The 16,074-nt window shown below is 40.6% G+C and overlaps 1 protein-coding gene across 2 annotated transcripts in view; it reads left to right on the top strand.

Annotated features, from left to right (window-relative positions):
• The first annotated feature begins 573 nt into the window (after positions 1-573).
• CCNYL1 (cyclin Y like 1) overlaps positions 574-16,074 on the top strand; it is a 73,531-nt gene continuing 58,030 nt past the window's right edge. For both annotated transcript variants that reach the window (XR_006355782.1, XM_043998290.1), the window contains exon 1: positions 574-835. Coding sequence is in view for 1 of the 2 variants with exons in the window: in XM_043998290.1 (XP_043854225.1) it covers positions 625-835 (211 nt within the window). In the remaining variant the exon portion in view is untranslated. The remainder of the gene's footprint in view (positions 836-16,074) is intronic.

Raw genomic sequence — 16,074 nt, 5'->3', positions numbered from 1 at the left:
GGCGGGTTTCCCAGCTCCTCAGGGCGTTTTACCCGGGGAAAAGCGAGGGAGGAGGAAGAGGAGGAGGACGAGGACGAGGGAGGGGATCGAGCCGAGTCCAGCCCAGCCCTGTGGCCCCGGCTGTGGCAGCGGCGGCGGCCCCTCCTGTACCTCGCGTGTTCCCACCCCTTTTAAATGAGCCCGATCTATCACTGCCCTCACATAGGAGTAGGGTGGTGGGAGGCGGCGGCGGCGGCGGCGGCGGCGGAGCAGCAGCAGCAGCAGCAGGAGGAGCGGGAGCGGCGGCGTTGGCGCCGGGTGTTGCGGCCGGGGCGCAGCCGTGCCCGAACGGAGCCGCGGTCCTCAGCCGTGCGGGAAGGGAGAGGCGGCGGACGCCGGGCGGACATGAGCCGCCCAGCCCGGGCATAGCTCCGGGGCTGCCCATGCCCGGCCCCGCCATTGTTGGGGGAGGGGGCGGCGGCGGCAGCAGCAGCAGCAGCAGCAGCAGCAGCAGCAGCTAACCCCGGGCGGGCGGACGGGCGGCAGGCAGGCAGGCAGGCAGGGCGGGCGGGCGGACAGAGCGAGCCGGGGGCGGCGCAGGGGCGAGCCGCAGGACGCGAGGGCCGGGGGCCCAGGGGGTGTCCCATGGGGAACACGGTGACCTGTTGCGTGTCCCCGGATGCCAGCCCCAAACTCAGCCGGGGTGCGGGGGCGGCAGGACCGGAGCGCCGGCTGGATGCCTACGACGCGGCGGCCGGGGACGCGGTGCCGGCGGCCGCCGAGCCCAAGGAGGCGGACTCCGCGGGAGGCGAGGGACCGCACCTGCAGCACATCAGCGACCGAGAGTTTCCCGACGGTAAGCCCCCGCTGTCCCGGCGCTGTGCTGCTCGGGCCGCCGCGAGGCCGCCCCACGCCGCGGGACCGGGCAGGGCGAGCCTCGCCCAGGAGCCTGCCCGCAGCCGGCCCACGGGCGGGGCAGCGCTGCCCGGCTCCCCCTGCCCGACCCCCCGGCCCTGCCCAGGCCCTTCCCCTGCACCTTATCGGGGGACTCTTGAGACTTGGTAGGACACCCCTCTCCTTACACGTGTGTGTGAAAGTACAAGTGAGCTTCCGTGTTCTGAGCATCTACCCTCCCTGCTCCCTTCAGGTGCCCAAGTAGAGCCGGTCCCCACCCCCCACTCACACTCACTTTCTCATTCACTCACTTCCCACAGGTAAAATCTCAATCCACTTGTCCCCTGGTTGAGTTGCGCAAAGATTGATTGGCCTCTCAGTCATTGCAGATTCTTCTGAAAGAAACAGTTAATGTAGCCTTAATTAAATGCTTGTTGAATGAATGGAGATGATGGCCTGTAAACTTGGAGGGAAACTCTTAAATTAAATTAGAATTTGGCTGAAAGGGGATTCACTCACTTCCTGCAGGCAAAAATCTCAGTCCACTCGTCCCCAAGATTCAGGTGCAAATAATCCCATCTCCTAAAAGAAATGGTCAGTGTAGTGCAGAGCCTCACCTATGAGTCCTAAAGAAATGCTTGTTGAATAAATATAGACGGATTGTAAACTTTAAGGGAACTGAGTCAAATTAGAATTTGGTTAAGAAAGGTTGAAAGTGGATTCACTCAGTTCCCACAGGTAAAATCCGTCCACCTGTCCCAAGGTTGAGGTACAAAAGTCTGGCCTCATTAATCATATCTCCTTCTGAAAAAAGAAAACAAAACAAAACATGTTAATGTACTGGGGAGCCTTACCCATGAGCCCCAGTTAAATACTAGTTGAATGAATGTAGATTGATGGACTATAAACTTTTAGGTAACTTTAAGTCAAATTAGGATTTGGCTGAGAACGGTTGAAAGTGGCAGAGGCTGGTAGCAGTGAAGAGTGGGGTGATAAATTAAGCTGATCCTATCTGTGTTAACACTGAAGGAAGGAAGGAAGGAAGGAAGGAAAAGGTGGGGATGATAGTTTAAAATAAACAAAATGTAGCGTGTGAAATGTCACTGCTACAGCTGGACTGAAGGCAGTTGATAACACAAAGGAAATGAGTCCCATTGAAAGCCCCACTTTAACATAGCTATTCAATTTTAGTCTTGAGTATAATCCTTCCATACACAGACTACTCCCACCTGATGTACTACAGTAGAGGTGAGTTGCTGAAATCATTTTGGCCATAATTAGACTAAACTTATGGAAGTAATTTTTTCCAGAGTTTATTTTCTTGACTATTCTATCATTTTTTTTTTTTTTTTTTGGTGAGGCAATTGGGGTTAAGTGACTTGCCCAGGGTCACACAGCTAGTAAGTGTTAAGTGTTAAGAGGCCAGATTTGAACTCAGGTACTCCTGAATCCAGGGCTGGTGCTCTATCCACTGCGCCACCTAGCTGCCCCTGTTCTATCATTTTTGAAAATTTTGATCACATGAACACAAATTCAAATTCTTATAATGATTCGTAATTTTCCCTTTCCCTTGTAAATTCTGAACTTCTCTCCTAAATCTCCCTTCCCCCCAAAATTATCTTAAGCAGCATTGCTCTTCTGTTAGAAATTTCCAGAATTTGCCAATAAAACAATGTTCTTACTCCATTTTGAGGGATACTCTCCTCCTTTTTGTTTCACATAATAGTTTTGCTTGGACAGCGTAGAAGGAATTAATTTTCAAATATGGTGTAAAAATAGACCACTTCTGCTTGGAGGTCTGTGAAAGCAATTTAAAGGAAGAGATTTCTTGGCCATGTTTCCCCATTTGCCTTTTTGAAATAGGCAGGAAAGCATCCTAGCTCTGTGAGAGGAATGTGTCTCACTGAGTGCTTCAGTTAGTGCATAGAACTCTTATTTAAAAGTTTCTTGCAGTTAAGAATGTCAGTCCTTTAGGACATCCAAATAAACAATATCTTGCTTTTGAATAAGACTTAATGGGTTTATTGCTCTTGATTCTCATGATAACCTTATAAAATAAATGTTTATCCCCATTTTGTAGATGAGAAGACTAAGGCTCAGAAACTTACCCAGGTATTCTGATACCTATTGCTGTGTTCTTTCTCGTTGAGGAAATGAACCAGAGTGCTAGAACTGATATGCTCAGGATTATAAACAGGGTCCCCCAGTTTCTTTGTGGGCCTTACAGATTCATAATTAGCTATGAACAAATTAACAAGTATGGATTATTTGTATAATTGTAGTAGAAAGGGTATTTACTAAGTTAGCCTGAGCCTGCTCTAAGGCAGGTTTATAACAGAACAGAACAGATCATCTTAGAAACAAGGTAATAGTAACAGTAACTTAATGTTTATCCAGTTCATTAAGGTTTGTAAAGTGCTTTACAAATATTTTCTCATTTGATCCTCACAACAATCTTGTTAGGCACCATTATCCCCATTTCATAGATTAGGAAACAGAATGAGTAAAATTGTGACTGACCTAGGGTCACCCAGGTAGGACCTGTCTGAGGTCCAGTGCTCTGTCCACTGTACCTCCTTGCTGACTACCATATTGGTCTGTTACTATCCAGACCATGTCTCTCAGATCTAACTTCTGTAAAACTTCAGTGACTTATCTTGTGGTTCTTGAAGCAATAGTGAAAAGGACTAATACATATTAATAAAACATTCATATACAAAATGTTTTAAACAGCTTTATCATTAGATATTTGAATATTATGATCACATAATCTTATTTTGTTTAACCTTGATCCCTTTTCAGAGAAATCATTTTGGGTGGTCTGTTTTCATACTAACATGGTATCTGTTCAGTATTGGCTTAAACATTCAGTTACGCTGAATTACTGTAATGGAAGAGAATAACTATTTGTTAATTTTTTTCCCTTAATTTCTTTTTCTTTTTTTTCCTGTGTGGCAATGAGAGTTAAGTGACTTGCCCAGGGCCACACAGCTAGTAAGTGTCACGTGTCTGAAGTCAGATTTGAACTCAGGTCCTCCTGAATCCATGGCTGGTGCTTTATCCACTGTGCCCCCTAGCTGCCCCCCAACTTAATTTCTTAATAAGCATGAAAAGCAAATACAAATTCTTGTATAGTTGAATTAATTTGAGGCAGTATGGTGCAATGAAAAGAATGCTGTGTTGAGGTCAGAGATAAGTGTTCAAATTCTGGCTCTGCCACTTACTACCTGGGTGATTTGGGTAAGTCTTTTAAATTCTTTGGGCTTCAGTTTGCTCATCACAAAAGGGAGGAGCTTTTATTATAGCTTAGCTTTTTAAACTGTGGGTCAAGACCCCATGTGGGGTTGAGTAACTGAATGTGGGGATCACAGAAAAATTTGGCAACAGTGTAAGGTTATGTGTACGTATTTTATATACCTATATATACCCAGGCAGGGTTGCATAAAAATTTCTCTGGTGAAAAGGGTTTGCAAGTGGAAAAAGTTTAAGAAGCCCTGGATTAGATGAAACTTGAAGGTTCCTCTCAGAAAATCTGTAAACCTATGAATAGTTTCACTGAATTAAATCATCCAGGTTATTCAAGATCATGAACTATGTTGAAAGGAAAAATTAGATAATCATTTTATCTTTGTGCCGCTGTCAGCATACTTGTATACCTCAGAGTAGAAGGCAATTGAAAAACTTAGTTTGAAGTACATAATGGACTCACAGTTTTAAAAATTTTCCATCTAAAGAGACCCAAAGGGTTTTAAAAACAAAATCCACGTGCTTTACTACTCATTCAACCCAAGTTGATAAGTTGTGATAAATTGCATGGCGGATTTAGAGAAAAGTTATGGCCTAGAGTTTTGCAGGTAGAAGGGGATTTTGGAAATGAAGTGTAGTCCAACCCTGTGATTCATACTCTAATGACAAACCTCCCAGAGATGAAATAGATGTCAAACTCAGTTCTGGAAAAACTGGGACTATAGCGTACTCTAACAGTATGTCCCTGCAGATTTTGTCTAGCACAGCCATAGCTTTACTTCACAGATAGGAGGTAGAGAGGTCACTGGGGTGTGGCATAGTGAATAGAGAGCTGGCCTATGAATCAGGAGGACTTGGGTTCAAATGCCAGCCCTCACTCTTGCTGGCTCTGTGACCCTGGGCAAGTAACTGAACCCCCTCAGTTCTCTAGGGAGCTCTTTAAGACTAAGTTACAGGGGCGGCTAGGTGGCGCAGTGGATAGAGCACTGGCCCTGGAGTCAGGAGGATCTGAGTTCAAATCCGGCCTCAGACACTTAACACTTACTAGCTGTGTGACCCTGGGCAAGTCACTTAACCCCAATTGCCTCACTTAAAAAAAAATTAAAAAAAAAAAAAGACTAAGTTACAGAGGGGCAGCTAGGTGGTGCAGTGGATAAAGCACTGGCCCTGGATTCAGAAGGACCTTAGTTCAAATCTGGCCACAGACACTTGATGCTTACTAGCTGTATGAACTTGGGCAAGTCACTTAACCCTTATTGTCGCCCCCCCCCCCCCAAGACTTAAGTTGCAGAGAGGATAGCAGCCTATATATATATGGAGGGAGGTGCTTCACTGGGAGTAAATAGAGAGGTGAACCAGCTTCAAGTCCTTTCTCAGACATGTCTTGGTATTTGCAGAGAGGGCACTAACCTGCGTTGGTAGATGGGGTCTACCATAGACATCCTAGGTCCAATCCCTTTAATGGTCCTTGGAGTCAAAAGGTTTGGGTTTGGGTTGTATTCTTCTCATTGTTAGCTATGTAACATTGGTTATGAAAAGTCAGACATGGCTCAAATAACCAAAAAACAACAAATGTTCTTTGAGGCACCACATGATAAAATAGATCATAATAAGATAAAATTCTGACCCAATGTGCATAGGTAAAGGCACTTTTATGTGAAGTATTGTTATTGTTTGGTCATTTCAGTCATGTCCAACTCTTCATGACCCCATTTGGGTTTTGTTTTGGTTTCTTTTTTCTTTTTTTTTTTTTTTGGCAAAGGTACTGGAGTCGTTTGCCATTTCCTTCTCCAGCTCATTTGATAGATGAGGAAACTGAGGCAAACAGGGTGAAGTAACTTGTCCAGGTCACTTGCCCAATTAGTTAAGTGTCTGACACTGGGTTTGAATTCTGAGTCTTCCTAATTCCAAGCCTGGTGCTCGATTCACTGGACCACCTAGTTGAGTGAGCAGACAAGAGAAAAGTAAAGACTGCCTATAGTGTCTTATGTTAACTAACATAAAGACCATTGAAAATGTTTTCATCTATACCTGGCTTTTGAAGCTAAATTAGTTTTTTGGTTTTTTGCTTTTAATCAGTTCTCTAAAAGTGATGAGAAAAACTTATCTATTTCAGTACTTGTCTACCATACTTGATTTTGGGGCTGCCCTTTAATCTCCATAGAAACAACATCAAAGCAACACATAAAAAGGGCCCACATTTTTCCCCCTTTTAAATTTCTTCACCTTATCTTAGATGATGTTCTGTTTCCTTGGAAACTACAACTGAGAAAACTGCTTTGCCATCAAATATTTCAGTATCCTTTTCGTGATGAAGGATTCTATTATTTTGAGAGAGACTGTATGGCCTAGTGGAAAAAACATGGCCAGGGTTGGCAGGCCCGTGTTTTTGTCCTTGCAAAGATACATGTAGCTATGGGACCACAACCTAGTTGGTTAACCTCAATGAATTCCAATTTCTCCATCTATAAAATGAAATTTTGCAAAGTATTGGCCCCACATAGAAGTTGTGGGACATCTCAGCAAAGTCCTCTGCCTTTCCCCTTTCTTAGCTCCTAATACTTGCCAGAGTGCTACTTTCCGGGATTGCTCTGAAGAATAAATAAATAAAATAATGTGGTTGAAAGCGCTTTGTAACTACAAAGTGTAACCAAAGCTGCAATTATTATTTATCCAAATTCATTCTGTGAATGCCTCTTTGTTTCTTTAAGAGAGATAGTATTTCAAATGTATACTCTTTGAACTTTCTGTGATTTTTCATCTATTTTTTTAGCTATTCATTCATCAGTTTTTCTTTTTATCCCAGTATCATAGAAATATAGCTGATGGTACCATTGTCATGCCAGACTTTTGGGCCCTTGATTTATGAACTTAGAGGAATTTTAAAACTAAGTGACTGAGACTAGTAATGATAGAAAACTTGGGATTGTGTAGTTTTTAACGGAGAAAGAGCTAAAATTAACAGGTGTCTTTCCTGACTATCTACTACTCTCAGCAGCTATTGTGTCCAAACAACCTCATAAACAAATGTTGTTGGGCGTTTTTTTTGTTTTTCACCATCAGTTCACACTTTTCTTTCTTTTAAAAAAAAATTTTTTTTTTTTTGGTGAGGCAATTGGGGTTAAGTGACTTGCCCAGGGTCACACAGCTAGTAAGTGTCAAGGGTCTGAGGCCGGATTTGAACTCAGGTACTCCTGAATCCAGGGACGGTGCTCTATCCACTGTGCCACCTAGCTGCCCCAGTTCACACTTTTCAATTTAAGTGACCTCTAGTCACAGTAAGCAGTGCGATTTAAAAAAAAAACACATAACCAGTGTTTGACTCTCCATTAGCTTTTCCACTATCCATCATGACAGCTAGAGAAAACTGAAATGCTTAAAAAGTGAACTTTACATTTGATAATACCAGTTAACTTGATTTGGGAAAGGTATGCATAGAAATGCAATAACTAATGCACTTTGTGGGGGCAGCTAGGTGGCACAGTGGATAAAGCACCGCCCCTGGATTCAAGAGGACCTGACTTCAAATCCAGCCTTAGACACGACACTAACTAGATGTGTGACCCTGGGCAAGTCACTTAACCCTTATTGCTCCAGGGGGGGGGGGAGGAATGCACTCTTTTTTTGCATTTATGACATTGTAGTGCTTTAGTCAGAGACTACAAAAAGTTGATTGTCATTTTTAGAGAAAAATTATGAGGAAAAAAAGGCATTCAGAGTTTTTTTCCTTGTGGAGGTTATGGGCAAGAACAGGAAAAGTCTCATCTCCCGTTCCTGAACTAGATCCATCAGAAAGAAAAATGAACAAGTAACATCTTCCTATATTTCTGGTGACTAAATAAAACATACTTTCTTGAAAAACGAATTCCATGAGCTACTTTATCATTGAATAGAGATTCCTCATTTCCCTCTTTATAGCATCCCCTTCTTGATCTCATCTTTTCCTGGGGGTTCATTTATCATTTCATTATAGATAACTCCCAAATCTCTATTCAGAATCTCCATCCTGCATTGCCAGCTGCCTTTTAGCCATCTCCATTGCTATATGTCCGTTGACATCTCAAATTCAACATGCCCCAAAGTGAATTCATCATCTTCCTCTTCCTTTAGCCAGTCAGCTAGGTAGAAGTAATTAAGAGCCTTACAATTGCCAGACGTTATGTTCGTTACTAGAAAGAAAAAAATTCAGGCAAAATAAAGAAAGTCAAAAGCCAGTACCAGCGGTTAGGTAGGTGCTGTGGATAGAGTCCTAGATCTGGCATCAGGAAGACCCATGTTCCTTATCTATAAAATGGGGACAGTAATAGCACTACCTTCCAGGGTTGATGTGAGGAGAAAATGAGATATTTGTAAAGCATTTGGTGAACCTTAACATGCTCTATAAAGGCAAGTTGTTATTATTAAACCTGACCCACCTCCAGACTTAACCTATTTCTGTTGAGGGTACCATCATCTTGTCTTGTCAACCTAGGTCTATAACCTCGGAAATATCTTATTTTACTCTTCTAATTCCCTTACCTTTCTCCTCCATTTCTACTTAACGATGGTAACCTTAACTCAGGCCTTCATCCCATCTCATCTGGACCTTCTAATTAGTTCCATATGGTTGTTAAGTTGCTCCCTGAATTCAGTAGTCCATCTCTTCATTCCTCAGCCTTCTAACAAATTCCCTTTCCTCCTTCCCTCTTGTGGGGATGCATTCTAACTTCTACTTCTCTGCCTCTTTATCTGCTTTCTAGTGGATGCTCTGGGCTATTTCAGAATCCTTATCTGAGTCTTATTACTACTTGCTTGTGTTTTCTCCCTCATCACTTTACCTCTTATTTTACTTGTATTTGTATCCTCCTCCTCCCGGCAGTAATATATAGTATATGAACTTCCCTTAGAGCAGGAATTGGATTGTTTCATTTTTATTGTTGTATCCCCAGCATTCATCAATGTCTAGCTCATAGTATTAGCTGAATTTAATATTTATGGAAGAAGGGAAATTATGTATTTCCAATGTCTTTCTACCAAGACACTCAGCCACTAGCTTTTTCCCTTTGCATATGTAAATTTTGTTCCCAGTTGAAGTCAATTAGATGAAGACGTGAGGTGTCTTTGCAAAATGTGCCTCCCCCACCAAATCAATTTTTCTGAAAAGGAAAATGTGATAAGGAAGCCTGATTTTCTTATGAATTAAATTTATCCTTTTTCCCCCCTAAAATAAACAAGTTAGAAAATTTCTTTTGTGATTAAATAAGGTGTTTGTGGACTGGGCATGGATATTACCAAATTCAGTGCAACAAATTTTGTTACCTGTCTATGAACGAGGTAGGCACTTAGGCATCATGCTGAATATGTTGGGGATAAAATGATGAAAACAATCCTTGCCCTAGGAGAGTGTAATCTAATAGGTATTTAAAATACACACAGAAGAGCATGCTAGAGAAGAGAACCTCTATTAAAACCCCAAAATGAATCTGGGTTTTCAAAGGCTACACCAACAAAACTCAAGCTTGGGTGAGTCCTGCCAAGTTCAAAAGGCTTACTGTACAGTTCTCACAGTACTGTAGACATGCCCTAACCAGGAAGGTTGAGTGAAAAGATTGTTATGGAGAGCAGCTGTGCAGTTTGTTGGCCAGAATATTATGGTTTTGCCTTGGTGATTTTAGAAAGCTCTTTTGATCCTTCCTCATTAGAGGGATGAATCGAAATGCGAGAAATACCATTATTCATTGTGGTTATCTAAAACAGAGAGGGCAAGAAGTCAGGGTTGTAATCTCTGCGGATAAGTAACTGGGAACCATCTAGTGGAAAAGACTAACTTCCTTTGTCTCATTAAAAATATCTAAAATAACTATCACCTTGCTTTTAAAAATTGCCTTTAAATGTATCATTGAATAGAATTATTCTTATTTCTTCCGATCTTCAAAACAAAAGTATTGTACTTGTGTAGACTTCCTATAATGCATTTTAAGAAAAATCTTGAACTCCTAAGTTAACATAATTTTCAATAAACCTTAAGGATCTAGGGAAAGAAATTGTTTCAAACTTGACAAAAATGTGATTTTTCTTAACATTTTTACTATGTATTTTTCACTTTGGTTCAGCTTTCTTTATATACATTCTCAGCAATTAATTCATTTCAGTAAGTTTTTATTAAACACCTACTATGTGCTACGCACTAAGTTCTGAGGTTTAATAAAGTAGAGGTTTTTAGATAAATTCAGCATTTGCTGAGCATCGATTGTGGTCAGTTCTGTAATAACTGAATCATATTAATATTAAGGGTTTTACTGTGTATAGAGTACAGTAGTCTATGAAGTTCAAGAAGTGACCCCAGGACTTAGTGAACTTTGTTTAGTATAGGGATATCATAAGCAAGCAAAGTGATATGTCAAGTTCAGGGTAGAAAAGGCCATCACTGGGACTCGTAGAAGACCTCTTGGAGAGGATTATACTTAGGCTGGGCCTTTAAAGGATAGATAGTGTTAAATTGGCCAAAATAATAAAAGACAGAAATCGTGTTTGAAGCATTTATTAAGCACCTATGTCTGTCTAGGGAGAACATCAGGTCCTGCCATCCTAGAGTTCACAATTTAATGAAGAGGATAACATGAAAACATGAAAACACCTATGTTCAAACTATGATATCTACAGGATAAATTGGTATTAATCAACAGAGGGAAGGCACAGGTGTTATGGGGGGGGGTAGGGAGAGTTAGGAAAGTATGCAAAAGGTGAGCTTTTTAGCTACGAAATTAAGAAATGAGGAGAGAGAATTCCAAGAGTGGAGGATTTGAGAGATGGAGGGATTTGCTAGGAACAGCAAGAAAGCCGGTGTAACTGGATCATGGATTTTGTGGAAGGAGTAAAGTGTAAGAAAACTGGAAAAGGGAGGGAGGGGCCAGGTTATAAAGGGCTTTTAAAATCCATAGGCTTTATATTTCATTCTGAGGTCTAGGGAACCACTGATGTTTATTGGATGGTGAGGCTAGGTGACATGGTCGCATGAGACCTTGCTTTGATTGCTGATTCGAGAATTGGCAAGGGAGAGACTTTGAGGTGGGGAGGCCAACCATCAGCCTATTGCAGTGATCTTGCTGTGAAATGAGGATCTACACCGGAGTGGTGGCAGTGTCAGAGGACAGAAGGGTGCATATGTGAGAGGTATTAGAAAGGTAATGGTAAAAGTCAAGGTTCATGGTGATAATATGGAAGTTAGCAAGGTGGGGGCAGTTTGGGGAAACGATGATGAATTCAGTTTCAAGCATGCTGAGTTTAAGATGTCTTCAGTGCATTCAGTTTGAGATGTCCTTAGGCCAGTGGAGATTGCTTAGAGATAATTGGAACTCCTGGTAGTTGTGAGGTCACCCAGAGAGGGAAAAGAGAAGACAGCCTCTGGCAGCCTTGACTTACACCCACTTTAGGGAGCAGGATGCGGATGGTGAGCCTACAGAGAAGAGAAGGAAGCATCATTGGTTTAAAAATAAAAACACACAAGAAAGTGTAGGGTATAGATGGAACATAGCAAGTAGTCCACATTGATCAAACATAGATGTATAAAGAGAATCAACAGGAAATCCAAATAGAATGGTAAGTGGTGCCAGATTTGGGGGGTCTTGGATTGTTAAGCAGCAGAGTTTAAACTTTACTTTATATAGGGCAGGTAGGTGGTGCAGGGGACAGAGTGCTGGGCCTGAGGTCGGGAAGACTTGAGTTCAAGTCTAGCCTCAGATACTAGTTCTGTTTGTTCTAGTTTCCTTCTGTGTGAAGTAGGGAAAATAATAGCACCCACTTCCCAGGGTTGTTGTGAGGATCAAATGAGATAATAATTGCAGAGCAAGTTCCTGCCACTTAGTATGCACTATATAAGTGTTAGCTATTATTATAATCATTATTATTATTTCACTAGGCACAGGGAGTCACTGAAGGATTTTGAAGGGAGTTGTGATCTGACCAGATGTATTCACAAGCTAACCCACCCAACTAAGTTTATTTAATCTCTTAATTAAGTAAGAGATGTTTTGGGGTTGCTTTCTGTGAGGAAAGGTAAACTCCTTTTAGGTAGGTGTGATAAATATAATTTTAGCCCTATATTTTAGTTTAAATTTTAAATGTTATACTTCTGTTTGATTTTAATCTAAACATGTCTGTGAAGGTGGTACAAGGGAGAGACGATAAGACTTGGAGTCAAGAATCCCAAGTTCCCATCTTACTTCAGGCATTTAATAGTAGTGTGACCCTGGGTAAATGTCTCTCTGTGCCTTAGTTTTCTCATCTGTAAAATGAAAACAATAGGTTACACCTGCCTCCTAGGGGGTTGTTACAAGGATCAAATGAGTTAACATATGTAAAGCACTTTGCAAACTTTAAAGAGCTATATAAATGCTAGCCATGAGCCAAATTTCAAGTTGTACCTCTGATTCTAGAAGCTTAGGTTTTTCTATTGGGGTGTGTTTGAATTGTAAATAGTTTTTTTTTTTTTCAGTTGAGGATTTCCAGCAGTAGGGGCTGGAAAATTCAGGGCCTGCTTAGATATTCAATTTGAGGTTAGAAGTAATCAAATTTCATTTGATACATTCCTTGAATTCCTGAGAACAGATACCCTCAAATTTTTCTACACACAATAATGAGCACCACCCAGGTGTCTAGGAGAGAATGGAAAGTATCATAGCTCCCTATCTTAATAGCAACAGGGTCCAAATATAATCTTTTAGTTCAAAACCCTCATTTTAACATGCTCTCTATTTTTGCTTCTTCCAGTGGAATATTTATTTATAATAAATTAAAATCACACTATACTTTAAATGCCTTGAATTGGGCTTGCCGTTGTATTTTACTATTTCCTTAAAGAAGAAATTATGCTTTATCTGTTTATTGGGTGGCATCTGATGACTCATTTGATTTACTTTTCTAAAGAAGAGTTCTTGAGTATTAAGGCAGCCTTGTTCTTTAGAGCTATGAATCTGATTTGCTGTTGAGTATTTAAATTGGTTTCAAAACATTTGTTACTAATAATTATCTCTCCTAGAATTATTAAATAGTAAAAACATGTGAAGACTGAATAAAGTAAGAATGTTAAGTTTAATGTAGGATTTGCTTTTATGTTAGGTCTTTTTTCAAGAGGATTCAGGGAAATTTCTATACCAAAGTCAAATAGTATAATATAGTATTCACATACTATAGATGAATAATTTACCTGCATTTAACTTAAACTTATGCTGTTCCTTAAGTTGTAATATATTCACCAGCTGTGATACAGATTTATTTCAAATAGGTATTGGGGTATAACATACTTATTCCTATACAGTACTAATAGAGAGGAACTCTTTATTCTAAATAACAGTATAGAAGTTGAAAAACAACAACTTTAAATCCTGTGGTTCTATTTGAAAAATAATTTAAGCCAGAATGAATTTTATCTCTTGTGTTTTCTTTACCTGGACTAATCTGTGTCTGTTCCTACTTCTTAATAATGTAGATTTTAGCTATAGCATATCATACTAATTACCTATGTTAAACAAAGATCTTACACTGTATTCCTTCCCTTAAAATCAGGGAAATACTTTTTAGTATAGTTCATTTAATTACAGCAAGATTCTATATTAACTTAGACCTATTAATATGGAATTGGGATAATTCCTGCTCGGCTGGGGTTTACTTTGTATATCTATTTCTAGATAGATAAATCTTTGACTTTAGTTGGGCTAAATAAACTCTTGCAAGGATCTTTTTATTTTATTTTATTTTATTTTATTTTATTTTATTTTCAGGGCAATGGGGGTTAAGTGACTTGCCCAGGGTCACACAGCTAGTAAGTGTCAAGTGTCTGAGGCTGGATTTGAACCCAGGTACTCCTGAATCCAGGGCTGGTGCTTTATCCACTGCGCCACCTAGCTGCCCCTAAATAAACTCTTAAGGTCACTCATTTTCAGCTTTTAAAAAGTTTTTTAAAGCAGTCTATAACTCAGACTAACTTTCTACCTCAAATAATTTAGGGTTTGTCATAGGGCGAGAGGGGAATCTTGACCCATGATTTGTTTGGTATAAGAGACTCCCTCCCTGCATACAGATTGGCCATTCTTCTGCAATAGGAGTAGAGTATTTAAAGCATCTGTTGAGTTTCTGACTTCCACCCATCAGATTGGCAGCGTTGACAAAAAGAAAATGCACATGATAGAGGGACTTTGGAAAAACACGTGTATTAGTCCACTGTTTGTTAGTGGAGCTGTGAATTGTTCTAGCCATTCTGAAAAGCAATTTGGACCTATGCCCCCAAAGTTACTAAACTCTACTAAATTTTGATCCAGCATTACTAGGACAAGGCCTATCTCCCAAAGAGATCAAAGAAAGACGAAATCGACCCCTCTGTGCAAAAACATATTTATATCAGCTCCTTTTGTGGTGACAAGGGACTGGAAACTAAGGGGGGCCCCATCAGTTTGGCCAAACAAATTATGATATATTAATATAATGGAGTACTACCGTGCCATAAGAAATTATGAAAAAGAGCCGTTTCAGAGAAACATCCTAGAGTGGCTTGTATGAACTGACACCAAGAGAGGTAAGCAGAACCAGGAGAACAGTTTTCACAATAACAACATTAAAAAGACAGTTTTGAAAGATTTAAGAACTCAGTTTAATGCATTGACCAGCCGCAACTACAGAGGTCAGAAGATGAAGTACGCTACCTGCCTCTTGACAGAAAGGTGATGGACTAAGGGTGCAAAATAAGGTGTCTATTTGCCTGATGTTGCTGTGAGGGAATTTGGTTTTCTTGGGGAAAAAAACACCAAACCATACACACATACATACATACATATACACACACCCACACATATATGTGTATATACATATATTAGGGATTTTGGGGGGAGAAGGTGGGAGGGAGAAAAAATTGATGTTAATTGAAAAATTAAATCTATAATAATCTTAGGACACTGCTAGGACACTAGTTAAGTGACTTTCCCATGGTAAACCATTTAGTTGGTTTCACAGGCAGAACACAGATATTCCTGACTACAGGCAGGATGGGCACTATGTCTACTTTACCAGGATTCTTCTCATTATACTGGTGTTTTTTTGTTGTTGTTTTGGGGGGGGGTCCCAGGGCAATAATGAGGGTTAAGTGACTTGCCCAGGGTCACACAACTAGTGTCAAGTGTCTGAGGCTGAATTTGAATTCAGGTCCTCCTGAATCCAGAGCTGGTGCTTTATCCACTGCACCACCTAGCTGCCCCCCATTATACTGTTAAATTGGAATTCTGTGCCACAGTATAACTGCTATATGCTATGCAGTATGGTATTATACTTCTTAATGTACTTCCACAAAAGTCCAACTTAGAAGCTGCCTTGTGACATGGAATTAACCCTGAATTCTGGCGGTGGTGGTCTGGTATGTGCCCTAATAGAGTCTCTCAAGCTGGAAAGGCTCTGAGTGTGAGCCTAGTGAGAGGCTTTGCCTTTATTGCATGCAACGTGGCTAAGATTGTAGAGGTTTACTAACTACTGTTTTGCTTTAACTCCTATTACTCTTGAAATTGATATTTAAAGATACAATTCCAGGTCTGAAGTGAGGAGCAACCATTGATTGGGTGTATGAATGTAGTGGTATGTGAATGTAGTAGATTATTGTATAATAATTAATGATTAAATATGAGAAATTCAGAGGAACATGAGACCAGTCATATGAACTACCTTGGAGTGACATTTTAAACAAAACCCCAAAAATAATGTATGCAATAGCTACAAAATGTAAACAAAGACTATACTGCAAAGAAGCTAGACTCTGAATAACTGTGGTTAACTCTTGGTCTTCAAGAAATTTGCCTCCTTCCTCTTAGCCAAAACTTGGGACCAAGTGTTTTATATCTAAGATATTTAACACTGTCACTCTATCAGGGTTGGTTGGTTGTTTTACTGAACTACTTTTTCTTTGTTGCAATATGAGAGGATCAGTTGGAATGAGAG

Source organism: Dromiciops gliroides, chromosome 3 (assembly GCF_019393635.1).
Source record: "Dromiciops gliroides isolate mDroGli1 chromosome 3, mDroGli1.pri, whole genome shotgun sequence".
In the NCBI taxonomy this organism is placed as follows: Eukaryota; Metazoa; Chordata; class Mammalia; order Microbiotheria; family Microbiotheriidae; genus Dromiciops; species Dromiciops gliroides.
The sequence above is the reverse complement of the archived record's forward strand: the minus strand, read 5'-3'. Positions and strand labels throughout refer to the sequence as shown.